General features: G+C 41.9%; 1 protein-coding gene across 2 annotated transcripts in view; it reads left to right on the top strand.

Annotated features, from left to right (window-relative positions):
- Positions 1-19,012, top strand: part of MIPOL1 (mirror-image polydactyly 1) — a 199,213-nt gene that overhangs the window by 31,784 nt on the left and 148,417 nt on the right. For both annotated transcript variants that reach the window (XM_054162228.1, XM_054162227.1), the window contains exons 3-5: positions 5,795-5,981; positions 7,865-8,000; positions 9,772-9,877. In XM_054162228.1, coding sequence (XP_054018203.1) covers positions 5,795-5,981; positions 7,865-8,000; positions 9,772-9,877 — 429 coding nt within the window. The remainder of the gene's footprint in view (positions 1-5,794; positions 5,982-7,864; positions 8,001-9,771; positions 9,878-19,012) is intronic.

Genomic DNA, 19,012 nt, shown 5'->3' with positions numbered 1-19,012 from the left:
AGGGGAATGGACACAGGTTCCTCTCAAAAGACACAAGGTTAAACCTCCTTGCCTTCCCACACCTTCCCCGCTGCTCTTGAAAAACAGGTATGGGGCACTGGAGATCGAGGGTGAGGTGGTCCTGTTACCAGAGGACACACCATCTGGGGTTCTCCCTGAGGCTAAAGAGCCTAAGGGTAAACAACCTAAGGTTAAACGGCCTAAGGCAAAACAGCCTAAGGTTAAACAACCCTCCCCTGGCATCAGGACCTGCTCCCTCAAGAAAAAGAGGAGGGTAATTGTTATTGGTGATTCACTTCTGAGGGGAATGGAGGGCCCCATTTGTCGGCCAGACCCATCTCATAGGGAACTCTGTTGTCTCCCTGGAGCCCAAATTAATGATGTTACCTAGAAGGCTACCCAGGCTGGTACAGCCTTCTGACTATTATCCTTGCTACTTATGCAGATAGGGAATGATGATGTTGTAGTCAGAACTCCCAGGGCTATCAAAAATGATTTCAGGGCCCTGGGAGATCTGGTTGAGGGGACAGGTGCTCAAATAATTTTTTCCTCAATACCCTTAGTTGCAGGAGGGAATACCACAAGGAACAGGACAGCAGCCATAATCAACAAGTGGCTTAGAGGCTGGTGCAGACAAAAGAATTTTGGGTTTTTTGATCTTGGTAAAATTTCTACTGCACCAGGCCACCTGGCAACAGATGGAGTACATCTGTCCCAAAGAAGGGGAAAGGTCACAGTATATGAGAATGGCCTGTCCCCCAAAGGTAAAAAGATTCTGGGGAGGGAACTGGCAGCTCTCATCGACAGGGCTTTAAACTAGTTTCGAAGGGGGGAGGGGCTGAAACTAGTCCCCTCAGGCAAGAGTCTGGGGGCAGTAAGCTAGGGTCAGAGGCCAAACCAGCAGCCCAGCTGAGGTGCATGTACACTAATGCACGAAGCATGGGAAACAAACAAGAGGAGCTGGAAGCCTTGTTGCAGCAGGAAAGTTATGACGTAGTTGCCATCACGGAGACGTGGTGGGATAGCTCACATGACTGGAGTGCTGCAATTGATGGCTACAGGCTTTTCAGGAGAGATAGACAAGGAAGAAGGGGTGGAGGGGTGGCCATGTACATCAGGGAGGCACTAGATGCCATTGAGCTAGAGATTAGGGACAATCAGGTTGAATGCTTGTGGGCAAGAATTAGAGGGAAGACCGGGTAGGGCAGACATCCTGGTTGGAGTCTGTTATAGACCACCCAACCAGGAGGATGATGTCGACGAAGCATTCTATAGACAGCTTAAGGCTGTCTCAAGATCTCCTGACCTTGTCCTTATGGGCGACTTCAACCTGCCTGACATCTGCTGGGATCTCAACACAGCAGAGAGGAGGCAGTCTAGGAGGTTCTTAGACTGCATAGGAGGACAGCTTCTTATCCCAGGTGCTGCGTGAGCCTACCAGGGGCAAGGCTTTGCTTGACCTCCTCTTCACCAACAGGGAAGGGCTGGTGGGTGATGTGGTGGTCGGAGGCTGTTTAGGGGCCAGTGACCATGAAATAATAGAATTTTCGGTATTCAGGTCAAACTAAGAGGGGCAGCAAGAAGACCTCCACTCTGGACTTCCGGAGGGCGGACTTCAGGTTGCTCAAGGAAATAATTCAGAGGGTTCCTTGGGAGAAAGCCCTTAAAAATAAAGGGGTCCAGGAGGGCTGGACCTGCTTCAAGAAAGAGCTGATGAAGGCTCAGGAGCAGGCTGTGCCAGTGTGCCGGAAGAGGAGCTGCCGGGGCAGACGGCCAGCCTGGCTGTGTAATGAACTTTTAATTAGAACTAAGGGAAAAAAAGAGGGTGTATAATCTGTGGAAGAAAGGTGAGGCAACCCATGGAATGTTTAAAGAGGTTGCTAGGGCATGTAGGAGGAAAATTAGGGAGGCAAAAGCATATTTGGAACTTAAACTGGCCTCTGATGTGAAGGACAACAAAAAGTCCTTCTATAAATATATTAATAGCAAGAGGAAGGGCAGGGACAACCTCCACTCCTTGGTTGACATGGAAGGAAATGTTGTAACATCAGGATGAGGAAAAGGCAGAGGTACTTAACACCTTCTTTACCTCAGTTTTTACTAGCTGGAAAGAACGTCTACCAGACAGCTGGCCTGCAGAAGCTGGCAGAGGGAGCCAGGGAGCTGCATGGTTTCCCTGTGTTCCATGAGCAAGTGATAGGAGCTCTCCTCAGCAGCTTAGGACCCCCACAAGTCCATGGGACCAGATGGGATCCATCCTAAGGGTGCTGAGAGAGCTGGCAGATGAGCTGGCCAAGCCACTCTCCATTATTTTTCATCAGTCCTGGCTCACTGGAGAGATCCCAGCTGACTGGAAGCTGGCCAACGTGGTACCCATCCACAAGAAGGGCCGGTTGGATGAGCCAGGGAATTACAGGCCTGTCAGCCTGACCTCAGTGCCAGGAAAGATTATGGAGCAGGTCATCCTGAGTGCAATCACGCAACACTTAGAGGATGGCCAAGGGATCAGGCCCAGCCAGCATGGGTTTAGGAAGGGCAGGTCCTGCCTGACCAACCTGATCTCCTTCTATGATCAGGTGACCCGCCTGGTGGATGTGGGGAGGCCTGTGGATGTAGTCTACCTGGACCTCAGCAAGGCCTTTGACACCGTTCCCCATAGCAAACTCCTGGCCAAGCTGTCAGCCCATGGCTTGGATGGGAGCACACTGAGATGGGTTAGGAACTGGCTGGAGGGCCGAGCCCAGAGAGTGGTAGGTGAATGGTGCCACATCCAGCTGGCAGCCAGTCACCAGTGGTGTGCCCCAGGGATCAGTACTGGGCCCCATTGCTCTTTAACATCTTTATTGATGATCTGGACGAGGGCATCGAGTCCATCATCAGTAAATTTGCTGACGACACCAAGCTGGGGGCAGGAGTTGATCTGCTGGAGGGTAGAGAGGCTCTGCAGAGGGACCTCGACAGGCTGGGCAGATGGGCAGAGTCCAATGGCATGAGATTTAACACATCCAAGTGCCGGGTTCTGCACATTGGCCACAGCAACCCCATGCAGAGCTACAGGCTGGGGTCAGAGTGGCTGGAGAGCAGTCAGGCTGAGAGGGACCTGGGGGTGCTGGTCGACGGTAGACTGAACATGAGCCTGCAGTGTGCCCAGGCAGCTAAGAGGGCCAATGGCATCCTGGCCTGCATCAGGAACAGTGTGGCCAGCAGGAGCAGGGAGGTCATTCTGCCCCTGTACACTGCACTGGTTAGGCCGCACCTCGAGTACTGTGTCCAGTTCTGGGCCCCTCAGTTTAGGAAGGATGTTGACTTGCTGGAACGAGTCCAGAGAAGAGGCAACAAAGTTGGTGAGGGGTTTGGAACATAAGCCCTACGAGGAGAGGCTGAGGGAGCTGGGGTTGCTTAGCCTGGAGAAGAGGAGACTCAGGGGTGACCTTATTACTCTCTACAACTACCTGAAGGGAGGTTGTAGACAGACGGATGTTGGTCTCTTCTCCCAGGCAAGCAGTACCAGAACAAGAGGACACAGTCTCAGGCTGCGACAGGGGAGGATTACAGGCTGGATGTTAGAAAAAAGTTCTATACAGAAAGAGTGATTGCACATTGGAATGGGCTGCCTGGGGAGGTGGTGGAGTCGCCATCACTGGAGGTTTTTAGGAGAAGACTTGACGAGGGTACTTGGTGCTGTGGGTTAGTTGCTTGGGCGGAGTTGGATTGGTTGATGGGTTGGACGCGATGATCTTGAAGGTCTCTTCCAACCTGGTTTATTCTATGTATTCTATGTATTCTATGTATCCCCAAGTCCTTCTCCTCATGGCTGCTTTCTTTCACTTCATCCTCCTGTCTGTATTGATAGTGAGGAGATTGTTCTGACCCAAGTGCAGGACCTGACAAGGCCCCAGGCAGCCTGATCTTAGTTGGGGATGTCCCTGCTGACTGCAGGGAGGTCAGAGTAGATGACTTTTGGAGGTCGCTTCTGGCCTGGACCATTCTATGACCCTGCACTTGGTCTTGTTGAATCTCATGAAGGTCACCTGGGCCCTAATGCAGATCTTTACCTCCTCATGCAGACACCTTTACCTTATTCTGTTTCTGGGGTTTTAAAAATAAACCAATAAATAAATCTGTCTGCTGACTTGCCCAGAGCTTTTCTGCTTGTTGGGAGCTCATATTCAGGATGTTATAGACAGGCTGCTGTGGCTTATCTGACTCTGTTCCACTCATTACTGCTCTTCCATGTGAGCACCAGTTGTTGTTGTGGTGACCTGGGAAATACTACATGTGACTGTATGGCTCTGGAAGTGATGGTTAAGGGTGTAGGGACCCAGGTTGCAGATTCAAGTGGATTTGTGCTGAAGCAGGTAAGGAGAACACAGATGAATAGAGGGTCCAACAGCATTTTCCTCAAGGTAGTAACTCATAGCTGTGTATGGGAACACATTAAACTGACTCCAGCTAATCCACAAGTCATCTCTTTGTGCCTTGAGGATGTTTCCTGTGCCACTGGCTTTGTCTTTTCTTCTTCAAGGAAAGAGTATTCTATAGCAACAAATGTTAATGAGTGTCTTCAGTGTTTTTTGCTTTGAATCTGTGCTTTTTGTGTCTTACATGCAGCATGATACCTTGATACTGATGTGTATTTCTGAGCTATTTGTAGATGAGAGCAACTGTATAGTTAGTTTCTTACTATTTTTGAGGAGGAAGTAATAAGTTGGATCAAAGAATATATACCCTGAAATTTATCAAAGATGTTTGGAAACACTAACATTATTAAATGAGCAAAAGCTCCAGTGTTTGTTCTCCACTAATCTAAATGAAAGAATGAATAATATATGCACTTTCCCCCCCCATTTGCAGCTTTTTTTAGGCTTCTTCCTTCTCCTTTTTTAATATAGTTCTATAATTAAAACTTACTTGTTCTTACTTTATGAAAGAACATTCATGGTATGCAGGTCTTACTTTCATTTAAGTACCTTGATATCTGAAGTATGTCCTAAAATATCTAGTATCCAAGCTTAAGAGAACTCTCACAGCCAACATTTTAGTCTGATAATTTTTCCCCTTGGCACAATTTGTGCTTGGCATTCTTCAAGTTCTTTAGTTGTATGAGCCTGTGACTTACACTCTTCAGGAGTCAATAATGGGGCCTTAAATTTATCATTGCTAAATAACGGCTTGCTGATACTCCTTTTGTAGCCAAAATGGATTTGAAAAAGATCTTAAGAGGTTTCCTGGTCTACAGAAGAGATTCATCATGTGATGCTAGGTTAGAGCTGATTTGTGTAAAAGATAGGTAGATAATTTCCTAGGGTCAGCATTTTAAGCAGTCATTTAAGGGAAATGGTGCTGATTTTTTCAGGTTTCCATGAGACAAATCCAGTAAATAGGTTGTAACACTTACATCACCATGTTCATCACCATGAGGGTGGTGAGACACTGGAACAGGTTGCCCAGGGAGGTGGTAGAAGCCTCATCCCTGGAGGTTTTTAAGGCCAGGCTGGATGTGGCTCTGAGCAACATGATCTAGTGTGAGGGCTCCCTGCCCATGGCAGAGGGGTTGGAACTAGATGATCCTTGAGGTCCCTGCTAACCCTAACAATTCTAGGATTCTATGATCTGTACTCTAGGTAACACAGCTGTTGTTCCTTAGTGGGATCAGGAAGCTATGAATCTGCAGCTAGAGTACTTTCTCCTTTCTGCCATGAATGAGAATATAGCGAGCCATTTTCAGATGAGAAATCTTGACTCAGTGTTCTTTCTCCAAATGAAAAATATGTTTGCTTCTATTTCCAATTAGAAACACACAGCTTGGAACAGAAAAAAGATGACTTCTGTATGGAATTTCAGTGTCATCAGAATTCTCAAAAAAAGACAGAATTTTTCATGCAAGCAGACGCTGAAACCCCGAAATGTTCAGATTCACTGGTAACCAGTCAAAGAAGAGGAGTCCAAGTCAGTTATAATTCCAGTCCTGAAGAACCAAGGTAAAAGCCTTATCCTTTTCTGTACCTTTTCTTGATACAAATTATAGACAACATGCATACAGACTTTTAGATAAAGATAGGGGAAATTATTTCCCATCTGACAATCAGCTTTTTACTTAGACTCATCATATCTGCCCTTCTTTGCATACAGCATACTGAACAGAATTGGAAAAGGTGATCAAAAAGTACTATCTGTGGCTATACACATCAAGCACAATGTAGCCTGAGTATGATGACTGAGCAGGAAGAGGAGCTGTAGTATCTTGTGGGCAGTGTGTGACAGGAATCTGGAGAAGGGTAAATGTGATCAAAAAGTGTAATGCAAACTCTGAAGGGAGGTTGTAGCCAGGTGAGGGTTGGTGTCCTCTCCCAGGCAAGCAGCACCAGAACAAGAGGACACAGTCTCAAAATGTGCCAGGGGAAGTTTAGGCTTGAGGTGAGGAGAAAGTTCTTCACAGAAAGAGTTGTTAGCCATTGGAATGTGCTGCCCAGGGAGGTGATGGAGTCACTGTCCCTGGAGATGTTCAGAAAGGGGTTGCATGTGGAACTTGGTGCCATGGTTTAATAGTCATGAGGTGCTGGGTGACAGGTTGGACTTACACAGTATCACACAGTATCACAGTAACTAAGGTTGGAAGAGACCCCAAGGATCATCAAGTCCAACCTGTTCCAACAGACCTCACAACTAGATCATAGCACCAAGCGCCACGTCCAATCTCCCCTTGAACACCTCCAGGGACGGCGACTCCACCACCTCCCTGGGCAGCCCATTCCAATGACGAATGACTCGCTCAGTGAAGAACTTTTTCCTCACCTCGAGTCTAAACCTCCCCTGACTTGATGATCTTTGAGGTCTTTTCCAACCTTCTTGATTTTTAGGCTGTCATTAATTTTGGTAATTTTTTTGTCATTAATTTCCATACTGAGCCATGTATGTGCAAGATCCTAAAACTAAAGACTAAAAATTCCTTGTAGTAGGTACCATATAAAATGTACAGCCTGTCCTTCCTCAAACAGATTGCAGTTGGCATATGAGATCAGAAAATACCGTATATCCTCCTTAGAATCCATTCAGTTGCTTGATTTTGCTGCCATTTTTTAAGTGAGATGATAGAATCATATAATGCTTTGGGTTGGAAGGGACCTGTAAAGGTCATCTAGTCCAACCCTCCTGCAGTGAGCAGGAACATCTTTAACTAGATCAAGTAGCTCAGGTAGTAACTCAGGTCTGAGTTATCTGTATCGACAAATAGCCAGGGAGTTTTATAAAAGTCTTAACCTTGAGACATAAATTTTGTGACCATTGATTCATGTCTTAATTACCCCCATCTTTGGCATACAGTATGGAATTCCTGTTGTCAGTTACAATGTTTAGCATAACACTATCATTTTACAGATTTCTTCAAGATGAATTCCTAGCTCTTGTCTTCTGGATATTCTCATTTCACTTAATGTGGAATTTTCCATCCTACCAAAAGAGTTTGTTTTCTTTTAACCTGAGCATCGCTTTCCTTACCTTATCAGTCTGTGTTAAGCATGGGGGTTTAAATATTTTATTTGCTTAAGCATTTTCTGTTTAGAGGCTTCATAACCAATTTATATTCATCTGTTTGATGCCTTGGTACTGTAGTACATTTATTTACTATTCCAGACTTAGAGATCTTGTGGTTTTGTTTTTTTCAGAAGTAAAGATTTAAGAAGTGGTAGAAGGGCATCCCTTTTACTGGCTGTTTAATGCATTTGCAGTGGTTAACAAGTTTTGATAATTTATTTCTGTGTGTTTTGTTTGGCCAGGGGTGAGGGGGCAAGGAACTGGTTTTGCATTATTTTTCTTTCCTTCTTTCTTTCTTTTTTTTTTTTTTTTTCACTCCTCCTAATCACAGCACTGTAGGAAGAAAAGCTAACAGGATGCTTCCTGAATTTAAATCCTCATGGAAGGATGCTGCAGAGTTAGGTGGAAAAACAGAAGCTGCATTCCTCCTGAAAGAACTGGACACTCTGAGAGCCAAAAATAAAAAGGTACTATTAAGATATTCACATCACAGTGTTTGCTCTTTTATGGTTATCTTACAAAACATGTATTTTAACCTGTTACTAATTTAGTTTTGTTATTTATTTGAGTGCCCCAATCAATAGATTTCTGGTCATTTTGGATTCTTAGTATCTGCCTAAATGCTGATTCCCTGGAATTAAAAGAAGGCTTTCATCCTGCACTTTGGCCTTGTTAATCAGCTACGGTTTCTTGCACCATGGATGAAAACCAAATTCAAGGCCAGGATTTCAGTAATAGAATCTGGAGCTTGTGCTTCTATTCATGTGGTCCAAATAGCAAATGTGCCCTGATGTGTTGAGGGGAAGAAAATTTCATCCTATTTGGTCACTACATTGCTTCCAGCATTAGTAGCAGTTGCATGTGCCTAAACAACAGAACAGACTCTAGCCCTTCTGTGAAGTATCATTGTATGTTCAATGGCAAGCTCAGCTATCTATCCAGGAACAGATTTAGTGAATTCCCAGGCTCAGCTTGTGAAAAAGTATCAGTTGTCTTTTTTGGTGATGCATACAAAAAATGGTGTATTTACACCACAGTGTCTTTAGGCCATAATGTCAGTATTTTTTGTAGGAAATAGGCTATTCATGCAGACACCACCCACATTGTATTTGTTGTAATTCATAACTTCCTTAGCAAGAAGAGGGACCTTGACAGACTGGAGAGTTGGGCCCATGACAACCTTATGAGGTTCAACAAGACCAAATGCAAGGTCCTGCATCTGGGTTGGGGCAACCCCAAGCACTGATACAGGCTGGGCAGGGACTGGCTTGAGAGCAGCCCTGAAGAATAGGACTTGGGGATGCTGGTGGATGAGAAGCTCAACATAAGCCAGCAGTGTGCACTTGCAGCCCAGAAAGCAAATCACTTCCTGAGCTGCATGAAGAGAAGCATAGCCAGCAGGTCAAGGGAGGTGATTCTCCCCCTCTACTCCACTCTGGTGAGACTACATCTGGAGTACTGCGTCTAGTTCTGGAGCCCCTATTGAAGGAAGGATCTGGACATGTTGGAGTGTGTCCAGAGAGGGGCCATGAGGATGATAGAGGGCTGGAGCACCTCTCCTGTGAGGAGAAACTGAGGGAGTTGGGGCTGTTCTGTCTAGAGAAGAGAAGGCTCTGAGGAGACCTTATTGTGGCCTTCCAGTATCTTAAGGGGGCCTACAAGAAAGCTGGGGAGGGAGTTTTTAAGGTGTCAGGTAGTGATAGGACTAGGGGGAATGGAAAAAACCCCTAGAAATGAGTAGATTCAGATTGGATGTTAGGAAGAAGTTCTTCATCATGAGGGTGGTGAGACACTGGAACAGGTTGCCCAGGGAGGTGGTAGAAGCCTCATCCCTGGAGGTTTTTAGGGTCAGGCTGGATGTGGCTCTGAGCAACCTGATCTGGTGTGAGGGTTCTCTGCCCATGGCAGGGGGGGTTGGAACTAGCTGATCCTTGAGGTCCCTTCCAACCCTAACAATTCTGTGATTCTATAAGAACTACAGCTGGTGGTATCTGAAGAGAAGAATCTGAAGTAAAAATAATGGCACACACATTGCTGCTTGCCTCACCGACCAAGACAGGCACGGTATTGAAAAAGCTATTTGTAACATTTGTTCTTTCAAGCAAATCTACTTGTTTGAACTTCTGTTGTATTGCTCAGTGTTTGTGGTTTGGGGGCAAGAAGCTCTTATTTAAAAATTTGTTGTAGTTGCCTCTTTCAGCCACGGAAGAATCTTAACTCTCCATGTGTTCATTCCAGCTTCAAGATCAGCTCTCTGAAAAGGACCAGGAGCTGAAGACAATAAAACTGGACTTAGAACTGCAAGAGAGAGCGACAGAAGCTAAGATTGCAGAAAAGATTGCAGGTACAGTAGAGGAGCATTTAACAGATGGCTCACACAGTAGCCAGGGTTGCTATATGACGTGGCCCAGTGAACGTTAGCTTTATTTGCTAAAGGAGGGAAGATCTGGCTTTTTTTTTTTCCTTCTTTTTTTTTTAATGTGTGGCTGTTTAGAGTTGCTTGGAAAATAGGTGGCTTTAACATCCTGGTACTGGTATTAGCAGGAGCTTTACCTGTATTCATACTGATTTGGGCATTAAATGCATTGTTAACACCATGTCAATCCAATCACAAAAAGGTTGTTTGTTTTGTTGGAAGGTCCTGAACAAACAAGGGGAAATAATGATTACCAGTGCCTCTACCTTTCAACCAGCAGTTCAAATACCACTTATTGTTTTAGCTTGTTCAGAGCAATACTACCCCCTTCCCATGAATGGAGATAGTCACACGTTCACCTCTACGAGAGACCTCTGCTGTTCTTGAAAAATCTGTTCTTCTGGTAGTTAGAAAGAATTTCTGTATAATGATGATTTGTATCCAGTGAATGAAGTTCATACAAATTCCCACAAGGAAAGGTTTTTAAGCTTATAGTTGAAGGTGAACGCACGCTTACATTTGTTAATTGATATTTGAGTAGTTACACAGGAATGAAGGCAATTTCTGAAGTGAGGAAGATGAATACTTTTGTGGTTGAAAAGTGACTGTGTGAAGAGTGTACCTGGAGAATAAAAAATACTGAGGACTTTCTCCACATGTTCTAAAAACATTTAATGAGAGTGCTTTTGTCATAGTATCGTAGTATCAGTCAGGGTTGGAAGGGACCACAAGGATCATCTAGCTCCAACCCCCCTGCCATGGGCAGGGACACCCCACACTAGATCAGGCTGGCCAGAGCCTCGTCCAGCCTGGTCTTAAACACTTCCAGGGACGGCGCCCCAGCCACCTCCCTGGACAACCCATTCCAGGGCTTCACCACTCTTATGGTGAAGAACTTCCTCCTCACATCCAGCCTGAATCTCCCCACCTCCAGCTTCATTCCATTCCCCCTAGTCCTATCACTACCTGACATCCTGAGAAGTCCCTCCCCAGCCTTCTTGTAGGCCCCCTTCAGATCCTGGAAGGCCACAATTAGGTCACCTCGGAGCCTTCTTTTCTCCAGACTGAACAGCCCCAACTCCTTCCGTCTGTCCTCAGGAGAGGTGCTCCAGCCCTCTGGAGCACCCACTGATTATGAATTTATTATATCAGGATTTTTTTTGATCAATAAATTGCAAGCTAGGTAAAGTTGTGTCCTCATAGGCTACACACACTTCACATACTGTTAACAGTACTAATACCTGTATTTAAAATACTAGTACTGAAGAGAGGAGGAACTGCCTTTAGGAAAATGGAGCAGAAAAATTCTCCAGCTGAAAAAAACAAAGGGCTGATTTCACACTTAATGTCAGAGTCCTGAAAATACAATATTCTCTGAATATTATAGATGGAAGAGAGAGTTCCTAGGATGGGAAAGACAAATCTAATCTACATACTAGTAAACATAACTTTATTCTTATTTCATTTCACATTAGCTGCTTGCCTTATTTTCAAAGAAGAAAAATTTGCACTGTGTATCACAGTTACATCTAGCAGCCAAGAGCTAATGCAAATTGTTTGGGTTGAATGCCAAGCTCTGTGTTTGTTCCTGGATGTTTGCTCAGATTGTGACTTCTATACCTGTAATAGAGAAATATTCTCTTTGATATAGGTGTTCATTGCTTATTAAAATCTGGAAACAAATGTGTATCAAAAGGTGTGTCAAAAACACATTCATTCTCATTTTTATGGATACAGTTGGAATATTTGCTGGTAAATTGTTTTTTCCTGCACTACTGTTTAAGCTTTATGATTATGTCCTAAGCATAATGCTGTCTTCATAGAATGGCTTAGATTGGAAGGGGCCTTAAAGATCATCTACTCCAACCTCATCACCATGGGCAGGGACACCTCTCAACTGGACTCAGCTGCTCAAGGCCTCGTCCAACCTACTCTTGAACATCCCCAGAGAGGAGGCATCCACAGCCTCCCTGGGCAGCCTATTCCAGAATCCCACCAATCTCATACTGCAGAACATTTTTCCTAAGATCCACTCTAAACCTACTCTCCCTCAGCTTCAAACCATTCCCTCTTGTCTTGTTGCTACACACATTTATGAAAAGTTCCTCTCCAGCCTTCCTGCAGGATCCCTTCAAGTATTGGAAGGCAGCTGTAAGGTGCCCCTGAATATGATTAAATAATCAACATAGTTATTTTTAAAAGGAAGAATAAGCCAAATTTTAATGAGAGCTACAATGTGTGATAAGGATGACCTTAAAAAAAAACAAACCAAAAACCACCCACTTTTTTTTTTCCTTTTAGGAGTTCAAGAAGTATAAAATCCTTAAATGCAGAGAGAAAGGGCAAGAGGCTCCTTACTGCTTCAGCTGTTTCCAGTACCTTTAATATTTCAAGTATTTTTGCTTCCTGACTTACAGTTCTGTTGCCAAGTTTGGGTAAATGGTTTGAAATCTGGAATGATGTGAACCCAACTGAATTTGTGTCTCTCTCTCCTAACAGCCTTAGCGTGAGTTCTAATGGACAAGTGGAACCTAATAAAGACTCAGTGTGTTTAAGGGACAAGCTTTTCCCCTTGTGTTAAGTCCTTTGAGGAAAGCAGAACACATGCTGCTGTGATTTCATGTGGCTAGTTAATGTTTAATTACTGCAGTGGATAACACATGGCAGGGTGAAGCTTGTAAATATGGGTGTTCGCCTTTTTATTATTACTTAGTACTGGCTCTACAAAATTCATATTGTAAAAGCCATCAGAAAGCTGCACTGTTCAAATATTATCTACTTTGAGGAATACTGCAATTCTATTTTAAAATATAACCCTCTAATTGATGGGTTTTACCTAAAAAAGGCCCGTGGAAAGAGCAGATAAGCTGAAGGTAAAGACCATTTTAAAAGAAAGCTACACAAGTCTTCAAAAGTAAATAACCCAAATCTTCTTGCTTTGTGATTTTTACTGTGCTCAGAGGAAGAAGTGAAAAACATGGAATTTTGTGAAATCACAGAATTGCTTCAGTTTGAAATGACCTTCAAGATCATCCAGCCCAACCATTATCTAACTCTGCCAAGTCTGGTGCTAAACGGTATCCCGCAGCACCACATCTCGGCTTCATCAGGGAATGAAAAGGGAGAATAGTAGAGTTGAGCAGAAGATGCACATGATGGAAGAAAGCTTTTAATATTCTATGCAATAACTTATTTTGGGAAGGGGTTTATTTTCTACTTTTTTACTAGCATGAAAAATGTATTTTAGAGCTTCCTTATGTCCCTGTCTCTGCCTAGTAGCTATAGCTAAGGAAAATTCAGGAATTTGATGGTTTGGTTGCAGGCTTGTAATCATCAGAGAATGTTGTTTCTGGTGATCATACTTGCCACAGGTTCCTGCTGCTTCTTCATTATTGGATATGCTCTTATTATAAGCCAGAAAGTACTTTCACTGCCTATCATTAAAAGAAAAAGAAGAAAGGTGGAGGCAGAATTGGGACTAGGATAATGCAAGGGAAAAAGGGAACACAACATGCAAACTGGCTAGGAAGAACAGGCAAATCTTTTCATGCAGGGCAGCAGAACTCTGATCTGTTGAACAGAGAAGGGAATGGTGGTGCTCTGTCTAAGGGAGTGGAATGAGGGAAGGATCATGTGTCTTCTGAGGACAGACAGGAAGACAAATGTGGGGATTGAACCACAGTCAAAGGTGGAGGCATTACAAAGGAATAGAATAGAATAGAATAGAATAGAATAGAATAGAATAGAATAGACCAGACCAGGTTGGAAGAGACCTTCGAGTTCAGACTTCAAAAGAATTAGCAGAGAGAACAGCTCCCATTTAATGAGTACTTTTCTAGCAGAAGAATTAATTAATCAGAGGGTATGTAGGAACTTACAGAGGAAAGAGAGGATTGAGTGTAAGTGAGAATTGTAGAGCATAGTGGTAGCCTCTCTAGACTAGGAAAAAATCAAAGCTCTCTCTTCTCACTCTATCTCCCACCATTAATGCAACAAAGTATGCAAGAATTGGCATCAGAACCTCATCTCTTGGAATATTTTTGTTGCTATCACAGTGATTCCATTGGAATGTGCTGCCCAGGGAGGTGGTGGAGTCACCATCCCTGGGGGTGTTCAAGAGGGAATTGGACGTGGCACTTTAGTCATGAGGTCTGTGGTGATAGGTTGGGCTTGATGATCTTTGAGGTCTCTTCCAACCTTGGTGATTCTGTGATTCTGTGATAGATGTTGGGACTAAGAATGAATGAATGAAAATATAGTAACAATATTTCTTCTTAAATCCTTTTTGTAGCAAGGGCTATTCAGGGGTGGGAGAAGGATAGAGGGGGTAGGGTGAGGTGCGAATATCTAACAGTAATGTTACAAAAAGTTAATGCTTTTTAAAATCAGAGTCAACTCAGCAGGAATACATGGATTGAGTCCAGCCTTGCTGGGTGTTTTATACCACTTTTCACATTTGAAAACTGAAGTGGCATTCTGCAGGCACCCTCTGAATGACCAGAGTAACGACAGAAAATACAGTGCGGAAAAAGGGGAAAGCAGTACTGCTAACACTGTTGTGTGTGTTACGCAGCTTTCAGTCTCCTGGAAACTCCAGCAACATACCTACAGTGAAGTCTCTTTTTTTCAGCTCTGTTTTTTACAAATATGTTGAGAATTAACATTTTCTGGTGGTTTGGCATTCTTGATTGCGGTGTGGAAGTATTCATGAATGTCATTTGATGTTTCCTAAATTAACATGGAAAATAATTGCTGAATGCATATGCAATAGTTGTCATGGCAAAAGTGAAAATAAATATCCAAGTGGCTGTTAGAGAGTTGGTTTGATTTAATATCCTATAAAGTAAGAGGAAATAAGTAATCTTGCCAGTAATAAACTTTGGGTGACAATAACATCCAGCCCAGAAGAAAGGTATTTTCCATTTCCTCAAGGCTCACTTTAGAGTCCTTTTTTAGATGTTATTTTTCTTTCTTGCATGTCATCCATTAAAGATTAGCTGTGGAAGGCTAGAGCATGGAGAGATTATGAATGACAGAACAACTCCTGCAGAATAATAATCAGTTTTTGGTATTTAATGCTGTTTGACTTTTGCAGACACATTTCTTATTAACCTTTGGTACAAACAGAAATCCAGGTTCCTGATATCTCATGGAGAAGATGAATTCAAGATCCTCTTCCAATTAAACTGAAATAAGGCCAATATTGGGCTTTAGCCAAAAGAACTCAATAGTTCCCAACCCTTCTGTTTATAAACCTAAATATGAATGATATTTTACAGTTTAAGTGGGTAATGCATATACTTCCCTAACTCAGTTTTCTGTGCATGATTCATTTATAAATATAGCCTACATCATTCTTAGGGGATTTGTCCTATTAGTGCTTCATTATGCAAAACTATTTCCCAACTGTTTTTTCAAAGTATTTCCTGGTAAATAACAGAATTTTGAAAGTAGCTGTAGGATTGTAATCCTCTTTATGGGAAGATCAACAATAAATCTAAAGGACAGGGGTGGGGAGAAAAACCAAGATGGGGATTTTCTGACTGAGACTATCCTGACTTAATTTTTAACAGCTTAATTTGAAACAATGTGATTTTACTGTCAGTTGTCCAAAAGTTATGTGCAGCTCTTAGAAGCACAACATACAATGAGCATGGGTTAGAATGTAAATTACTCAAGTACTTGTTGGTGCAGCTTGTATGTAAAAAGCAAGCCAATATCTTCTGCATGTATTTATTGCTAGTGTGGCCCTTCTGTCTTCCCCACTGCAGTGCTAGATGAACATAAAGACTTATGGTGTTTATGCAGGACTAAAAAAGTCTGCAAATAATCTACTTGAGTATTGCAAAAAGTGGTTTTTAACCTGTCAAATTATAACTTGCCAACTTGTGTGTAACACTTCTAGTTTCCCCCTAAAATATTCAGGCATCAGTAACTATTCACTGAAAATAAAGTTTAGCAGCATTATGGCTTGAATTTTGAAGTCAGCTGCATTTGGTGTATTAGAAACAGAGGCTTAAGTATTGCATAGGGATTGGCTTTCACAAGAACTGCCTTGGGGTCTGTCTATAATACTCTCTCCTACTTCTTGCCCTCTTTATATTTTTTTTAATTGAATTGGGATCTGAGTACACAAGACCCTATGCAGAGCTGCCACTAAGCAACTTTAGCCTTCTATTAACACCCTCTTTATAGCATTTGAAATCTAGGAGCACATAAATGCTGTGCAGTAAATACATACAACGAACACAAAGCAATAAAGAAGTCACTGTGTTCTATCAGTGTTTGCTCAGATTGCTTTATCTGTAAAGTCACATTTAGGTGTAAATGACTTGTAGTCTGTAATTCCTAGTATAGACCAATGAAAACTCTGAAGTAGTTTTACTATGATCTTGTTATCACTCTTTTGCTTTTATTTTTCAGTTATAGGTCATAACTGAAAGTAAATGAATGGTAGCTTTCCAAAAAGGAGCTAGGAACTTAAGTGGTCTGTTTCATAATGGAATTATTTCAGCACTATTTTTAAGTTGACAGTCTGCCCTGGAGCTCCTGGTTAGTTTGCCATTAACCTGAATAAGAACTGTGTAAGGGCCTTAGGCTCTGAACATTTCTAGGGATTACCTGCATTTTGTAACATGTATGCACAGAGACCAATTAATGACACATTTTAAAGGTTCTCATAGCAATGCAGCAGACCTTTTTTCTTTTTTTTTCCTTTTTTTTGGCCATGATAAGACTGACTTCTTATTTAAGAATTGTGAGTACAGTCATTAATCTAGAAGAAGGAAGTCTCTGAGGATTTTGATTTCTGAAATGACTGGATAACAAATGCATACATGTTTGTATTTCTGCAAGGAGAGCAAGCATAAATCCATATGGTTAAATAAAATTTAATAATAGTGGCCCATCTGGAAATGGCAAGGATAATTTCCAAGTCCTCTTGTGATTAGACAGACAGAGACCCAGCAATGGTGGACAGGAATGGGAGGATGGGTGAAAATGGAACGGCGTGTAGTCATTGAACCTATTGTCCCCACAGACTTCCCTTATTCCTCTCATTTGTGTAGCTGCTACTCAGAAATCCAAAGTGAAAACACAACAGAAATCACTAAAAATCTCCTGAAACCTTTCTGTAGGGTAAATTTCAGCTGACAGTTAGTCCGTGGAAGCAGATGAGCAGGATAAACAAGAAGCTCATCACAGGAATCTTGAATTCTAAGTATGACTTAGCCAAGCAAGTTCCTTCATGTTTCTACTTTTCCTTCAGAATAACATACAACTCCAGAAGGCAGAAAGCAAAAATTGTTTTTTACTTCATTTTTATCATGAGTTCAACATTGCCTCCTACATATAGAGCTCTATACTTGTATTGAACAGAGTTGTATTAAACAAATCATGCATCAAAATATTTCTTTTTAATATTTACTGCTGGTTATTTCAGTCAGTTCTTAAACATTTAAGATGCTCAGAGCCTGGGTTCAGTGGGTTTTTGTGAAAACATACAATGTCATTTGTATTTCATGTTGTTGCAATGGGGTGAGTGGCTAGGAAAATTACTTTGAATGAACCAGAATCAATGCCAAAGAAAATCCCAAGTCACACGTCGTCCAGCAGCCACTGATCTTGAATACTAAATCTTCAGCTGCAAATGTCTGACCTTCTGCAAAAAATAGGTTGTTATTAACAGAAACAACGTTCCCATCGTGCCTTTTTCTTGGAAGTAGCTGATCACTATAACTTGGGTGCTCTTTACAGAAACAATTAGCGCAATTTTAATGGGGCTGTTTCTTCGATCGCAGGGCGTTTTTATATCCAAAGGCAAAAGCAGCCATTCATCACATGTTAATGTCAAACACCTGGCAAAGTCCAAAGTATTGTTACTATTTCTGTAAAACTGACTTATCTTGAAATTTGAATGTGTGATATTTGAATCTTTGCTATTTGAAATCAGAATATTTACTGTGTGTTCTGAGATTGCACTGTGGGTAGTGATCTCATCTTTGCCTCGTAACGTCCAGCCTGTATTCTGGACTTTATGTTTTTAATGAGTAATGTGAAATGATTTCTACTGCCATAGATGTTTCAAGTCCTAACAATTTCTTCTTGCCTCTCCTATTCAGGGTTTGTTTTTATTATTTACACAGATGACATCTAGGAAATCAGCAAACAGATTTTTTCTTTCCTAGGAACGGTGCTTCTCTCCCTTCCCCCAAAGCTCTGTTATTTGGAAAATCATGAACCACTGTTTAAACTAGAATGATTTCCAACGCACCTTCTCGCTGCTGCTGTATTTTAAAGGTAGTTTAAAAAGTGTGGAAGATAGGTTTGCCAAAAGAATCAGATTCAACTAAGAAAATATGTACACTGCTTTGACTCAGTAAACTCATACTCAGTATGGTTCATCTTCTTCATATTTACTTTTGCCCATATTAGAAAACAATTAGCTTACTAAACAAATTTGAGTATTTGGGAAGAAAAAATCTACTTTGAGTCTCTCTCATTTGACTAAGAATTACATGATATTTGATAAGCTTGTTTAAAAATGGACATATCCAAATATTATTGTAAACACCCATTGATTTGTTTTACCTGCAATATAAGTATTTTACTTAGTTGGCTTACATAGTAGCTAATAATATTTGTTAATGTAATTTAACTGCTGTGAACCTTTACTGAACAAATATTGAAATTTATACAAGTCAAAGAAAGAGAATCTCTAATGACTTTTGTAAAAGCTTCCATTTAATAGTTAAGGAGAAAAGTTTATATGACATACCAGATGCAATTAACAGTAGATTTTACATTTAATAAAAAGAAAGAAGCATATGTATTTGCTTTATTCATTCCATCATAATTTGCATTAGAGCTGTGGGTGTTTAATGAGCAAATTCCAGCTAAAATGCTATATTGATTTTCTAAGTGAACTTTGTAATAGCTATCTACCTTACAAAAGCTCTCTGTTTACAATTGTTTTCTTCACTAAAAACTAAAAATGTTTTAGAATTGATGAGCTTGGCAAAATGATTCTTTTGAAATGAAGAGCTCTTTTCGACTGTGCAAAGA

Source organism: Dryobates pubescens, chromosome 5 (assembly GCF_014839835.1).
Source record: "Dryobates pubescens isolate bDryPub1 chromosome 5, bDryPub1.pri, whole genome shotgun sequence".
Lineage (NCBI taxonomy): Eukaryota > Metazoa > Chordata > Aves > Piciformes > Picidae > Dryobates > Dryobates pubescens.
Note: the sequence above shows the minus strand (reverse complement) of the source record. Positions and strands in the feature narration are given on the sequence as shown.